Below are 5,964 nucleotides of genomic sequence, written 5' to 3'. Positions count from 1 at the left end.
GAATCCTCCTCTTTATGTCCTCTCTGGGGTGTGTGATGATGTCAGTGATGGTCATGCCTACTAAGCCTTTAGGTACACTCTACATACAGCTTCACGTGTGTGAGAAGCAGAGTTTATAGGTATTATCAGCTCTCAATTTTTGGTTTCCAAAACACCCCATAGAGACTGTTTTGATAAAGGTTGTACTTATATTAGAGTACTTACAGCTTCCATGGGATTTTAATGATTAACATTAAAATGTTAATCATAGTGTCCTGTTTAGATCTGCTGTCTCTCTTACAACAGAAGTGTGTGTTTCTGTGTGTACCAGGCAAGGGTTTATAATATAGATACCTTTCACTCAAATGTAACAACTTTCATTCAAACACCCAGGCTACCTAAATCATGTAATAAAATATAAGAAGCAATGCATTGAGGCCTGTAAGTAGATGTAGCTTTTTTTTTTTTTTTTTTTTTTTTTTCATTTGGCGATATTCCTTACTGGGACCAACGATGCTTCATCTATCCTCAGACAGATAAAGAATTGAACTCAGTGAACATTGATACAAATATACTCAATAAAATCCTTGCAAACCGAACCCAAGAACACATCAAAGATATCACCCACCATGACCAAGTAGGCTTCTTCCCAGGCATGCAAGGATGGTTCAACATACGGAATTCCATCAATGTAATCCACCACATTAACAAACTGAAGGAGAAAAACCACATGATCATCTCCTTAGATGTTAATAAAGCATTTGACAAAGTCCAACACCCATTCATGTTTAAAGTCTTGGAGAGATCGGGGATACAAGGCACATACCTAAACATAGTAAAGGCAATATACAGCAAGCCTATAGCCAACAACAAACTCTGAAACTGTAAACCAAAGCAAATTAAATGTTTATATTTCTCAGAGTGCTATGGTCATGGTGTCTCTTCACAGCAGTAAAACCCAAACTGAGAGAGCGATCATGATCTTTAGCATTAGCTGTGGATAATAGGTAGTGAAAATGTGACCATGAGAGTGGGTGTCAGAGATTGCAGATCTAAAAGTTAAGCCAAAGAAAAGGTGGAAAAGTCAATTCACATCTATTCCCAAATGAATAGGGAACTTTGAGGACCCCAGAGTCTCAAGAAACCAAGACAGAACTACTAGTAGGAAAGATAAGAACCAGGAGATAAGGAGATAACAGGAATGTGGGCAGATTAGTGTAGCAGTAGGGCAATCATGTGTTCTCTTGTTCCATGTTAGTGCTCAAAGTAAGTAGTAGAAATGGCACAAAATTCACTTGAAAGTTGAGAAGGAAGAAAAGACTTTTAGCTCTGAAAGAGGATGCTACAGGCAGGGTAGGTGGTGCTGTTAGGGGACATGAAGGGTAGAAGGTGAGGACAGAGGGTTTTGTTGTCAGAACATAATGCAAAAGGGGGCAGTGTCAGTTAAAGTCATAGTAGAGGCTGACTATGCAGGTGAGACTATGTCTGACATGAAGCTTCTGAGACCTGCACTGGCATGGTGCTTGGGTATGTAGAACACAAAGAATTTAGATTTGAGCTTCTCCTGGAAAATCCATTAACAGATTGGAGTTATTAATTCCTATCCTAGATGGAGTCAAAAGCAGGACTAAAGGAGATGACTATGATTTATAAACTTTTCAAAAGCAAGGAGGATTGAGTTATACAGTGTCGGTGTCTTTTACAGAGAGATGGCTCATAGCAGAGGGAAAAATATGATTACATTTAAAAAGTCTTTTTCATTTATATATTTTTGGTGTGTGTACATGATAATTTTTGTGTGCACCTGAACTTGAAGGCCAGAAGTTGATATCAGGTGTCTCCCTCATTTACACTCCAAATTAGTATATTTGTTTTTCTTTTGTTCTTTTTTTTTGACAGGGTCTCTCACAGAACAAGATGCTTGCCAATGCACCTATACTGGCTGGTTGGCAAGCCTCAGTGTTTTTGTCTTTGTGCCCCCACTACTGAGAATACAAGCACCTGTGTCATTCTTGCCCTTTTTCACAGGTAAGAGCCCACTGGATACACAAAGGAAAGGCACTAATTAGTATCAAGGGCTAATGCTCACCATTCTCCAGTGCAACAGGAAGGGAAAAGGTATCATGTATCCAGGGACATAGGCTGGAGTACAAATGCATATTTACAGGGATTTGGCAGAAACCAAGGGGACAGCTGCTTATAAAGTTGTACTTCAGGGTCCACAGAGGCACCGATTCATGTGTATCTCCAAAACACATAAAGGACTGTGATTCAAGAGGGGAAAACAGGCCAGTATGGGAGGTATGGCAAGCTTGCTTCTCATCAGTACACCCAAGGTGTCAGTGACTCCAAGGAATGAAAGGCCGCTCTCCCTCTTCTGGCCAACACCAGAAGTCTAGAAGTCTTTGATCTCAGAAATGTGAGAAAAGCAGAGATACTATTGTCTGCTGCTGCAGACAGTCAGCCCATGAGATTGGCAGACCTTTCTCATTAAGAGAATGTAGTCTCTGGGGGACTGGAGAATGGCTGAGAATATAAAGTGTTTCCTGCATGGGGTGAAAACATGAGTTCACCATCCAGTACTCATTTAAAAGAAAAGTATATGGACAGGCATGTTTAATCTGTGCACTGGGGTGACAGAGACAGGAGGATGGAAAGAGCTGCCTGGATACCTCTTCTAGCACAATCAGTGAGCAACACGTTCCATCAGAGATCCTGTCTCAGAAAGCAGAAAAAATAAGTGAAGAGACACCAGATTTTGACCTATGACATCCTCACGTTTGTGCACACATACAGAGAGAGAGGGAGGGAGGCAGGGAGGGAAAGAGAAGGAGATGGAGGGAGGAAGGTGCAGAAAGATGAGAGAGAGTAGAGAGGGAAGAATAAAGGAAGGGAAGGAGAGAGAGAGTGAGAGGTTTTAAAACGCAATACATCATGATCTTTGAAATCAGACTAACTCCGGGAGTACATTCACTTCCTTTCTCTGGCTTTAACCAACTGCCTCAATACACATATCTGTTCCTCTTCTTCATTGTGAGTGAGTGAAGAAGGAGGTAATGGAGAAAGAAAATTGTGGAAGCTAAGCTGGCTCCATCCATGGCACCTTAGAGAAAAGAGGACAGGAAGTGTGGGGAAGTCAGAGACAGGTGTCATCATTAACCTGATGTGCTGGCTGGGTATGTTGGGAAACTGCAGAGAGGGCAAGGCTATGCCAAGAGAGCCAATGCTCCACTCAGGGCTGGCAAGGTTCCAGGGAAGTGCACCCACAGGACTTGTGCACACCTAGGCACAGGCCAGAGAGGGCTGGTCTGGCCTGAAGCTAACAGAATCTGTCTGTCTGTAGAGCCCATGTAGACATCTGCACTGTCAATCAGGAAAGAAAATATTTATTTCGAGGTGGGGAAAGAAACACTCAGCGAGCAGTCGTCCCAGTGCCCAAAGTACACCCCACAGTCTCCCAGATGTTCCTTTTTGGAGTTCCTTCCTGTCTCCTCTCTTGGGAGTTGCAGGGGTGATGGCTGATAGCAGTGAGCACCCTTCTAAGGAATGGGTGCATGAGGGGCCCTGGCAGCCCCAATTCTGACTGCTGACCTCTTCCGGGCTGCCTTTAAGAGGTTCTTTTCAAAGAGCTCTTTCTCACGGTAGTGCACTGGTGGGCCATGCAGGTATTTCTCTTCTGCCTCCTTGTAGCTGAGCTCATAGAGGGCAGCGATGGAGCAGATGATTGCTTCTGGAAGAAGAACGTCCATGGTAAACTGCACTTTATCTCCTCTAGTCAGGGAGAGCAGAGCCTCATCTGCTTCCTTGCATATTTCTTGCAAATGCCTGGCCACAAGATGCAACTGGTCGTCATCCTCCAGGTAGGTCTCAATACAGAAGTCTTCCCCCCTTGATTTCCAAAGATTGTCCACCCACCTGGACGGTTTTCTGCCCTGCACAATCTCCCGCAGGTGCTGGTCGGCCCCCTTTCTCTTCACTATGAAGTCCACGAGCTTCTGGTTGGCTCTGTCCCAAGCAGCCCTCATACGGTCAGGCAGAACTTTCTTGCGGGGGCCTTTCCCACCTGGGGCATTCTCCTCCTCCCAATCTTCCAGGTCCACATAGCTCACCTTAGGGAAATCAATGTGCAGGTCTCCTTCCTGGATGGCCCTCCTTAGCGGGTAACTGACTTGGGCAGTGTAATAGCCCATAAAGGAGCCCAGGTAGGCGCCACAGGCCAGGCCCTCTCTGTAGTGGTCGATCACTGTGAGGCACCAGCTGATGCCCTGGCTGTACACTCTGCTGGCTCTTCTTATGAGTGATATTTTTTCTCCACAGTCCAGATGTTTCAACTTGTGTAGAGGGGCACGGACACCCTTGTGCTCAAACTGCATGTTAGCTTCCATCAACAACACCCTCGCCATCTTGTCATTTTGGCTGACACTTTTTACCACCGCTGGCCAGAATGGAAGGTCCTGAAATTTGAACCAGACCAGCATTCCTCGTTCAATGGTATTCTGTAGCTGGGCAGAAGCCACCTTGGCAGCTTGGCGTGCTTTTTGAATGGTGGAACGCCTCCTCTTGAACCTGGTCTTCGTCACCTTTGAGTGAGCACACGGTTCCAGTTCTGGCACCCTGCAATGTGGACACAGCACGTGGATCTTCCTTTTCCTGTTAGCAATGCGGAGGGATCTTCGCAGCCTCAGGATTGGAGGCATGCAAGCTGCTGAGGCCGAGTTTGCAGCTGGCTTCAGGGTGCCCGGGCCGTGGTCCTCCTTGCTCTCATGGAAGGCATTCTTCCTTTGGCCTCCAGTAGCCCTGGTGTGTAGGTCAGCAAAACGTGCTTGTTGCTTGAGGGCTTTGGGCGAAGACCAGATGCACCTCAGTGGCCCAGAAGCAGCCTGCTGCTCTTTCTTAGCCCGTACACTCTGCCTGGAGGCTGAGGCAGTCAAAGACTTGGGTTTGGATGTGTTTAGCTTTTTCATGCATGCATTACGACCAGAATTTCCTTCCAGTGTTGTGTGACATGGCCGTACTCTGATGCCTCTTAGGACATTCTGTTTCATCTCAAAGTGTGGAGGCCCAACAGTGGTGTGTGCCTGGGCTTTTCCACCTCGCACTGTGGGCACTTTCTGTGAGCCCACTGGCAACACAGGACCCTGACGGTGCTGCTTTCCAGGACTCCTCTGGGAGAGCTCTTGGCCTTTCTGGTTGTGCTTTTGGAAGCACAGACGCACGCGCAGGCGAAAGCGAGGACGTGGTTTGGAGTTGGCCTGCTCTTTTGGAACCTTTTGAGGACTTGTTCTTGTGCTGGTTCTTTGGCCACCTGTCCTTCCACCTTGCAAACAGCCTCCCTCCCCCAGGATATCGAGAGCCACCTTGAGGGCTCTTCTGTATGCTCTGGTCTGCTTTGGTGAGCCATTGCCCTGTGACTCCTTCCCTGCCATGGAGGCAAGGCTCACAATTTCAGACTTGGATAGTGGCCTTGCTTTGGTGCTCCTCACTCTTGTCTTCTCCCCCATAGGCAAGATTTGCACCTCCAGGAAAGGTGCCCCTCTCCTCTTACTATGGGCTGATGTCCTGGGTCTGGACAACACCCTGGCAGGCCACAGCTGACCCTTCCAGCCACACAGCACATACTCTGCAGAGTTCATGGTGACAGTACTCTGGGGCTGTGCTGATCACTACAGCGTGAGCACTTTGGTTTTGGTGGGCAATGTGACTGCCTGGCAGTTGTCTCTGGCCAGGCTCTCCTGCCTGTGCTACTGGCCTCCTTCCAGATTCTGGTGGAGGAGCTGGAGCTGACTTCCCTCAGGGTTATGTGGGCTTCCCCTGCATGGTAGGAGAAGGAAGCAGAGTTGCATTAGGAAGGAAATAAATAGGCTTTAGCCAGCATGGACACATCAATGCGGTCAGGTGAGGCAAGGGTAATCAAGGGAGCTCACAAAGCCTGTTCTACAGATGTGGGAGAAGATATGCAAAAGGTCCAGAGCAGATGGGAAACAG

The 5,964-nt window shown here is 47.1% G+C and overlaps 1 protein-coding gene across 1 annotated transcript; it reads right to left on the bottom strand.

The window, feature by feature from the left end:
• Positions 1-3,518: 3,518 nt before the first annotated feature.
• LOC132649933 (PWWP domain-containing DNA repair factor 4-like) lies at positions 3,519-5,612 on the bottom strand. The gene has a single exon (XM_060374706.1). It carries the CDS (start codon positions 5,610-5,612, stop codon positions 3,519-3,521), a length of 2,094 nt encoding a protein of 697 aa, XP_060230689.1.
• Positions 5,613-5,964: the final 352 nt, after the last annotated feature.

The sequence above is a fragment of the Meriones unguiculatus genome, chromosome X (assembly GCF_030254825.1).
Source record: "Meriones unguiculatus strain TT.TT164.6M chromosome X, Bangor_MerUng_6.1, whole genome shotgun sequence".
Lineage (NCBI taxonomy): Eukaryota > Metazoa > Chordata > Mammalia > Rodentia > Muridae > Meriones > Meriones unguiculatus.
The sequence above is the reverse complement of the archived record's forward strand: the minus strand, read 5'-3'. Positions and strand labels throughout refer to the sequence as shown.

Coding starts and splice junctions, on each gene's coding strand:
- LOC132649933 (XM_060374706.1), bottom strand. CDS start 5,612: ATGAACTCTGCAGAGTATGTGCTGTGTGGCTGGAAGGGTCAGCTGTGG.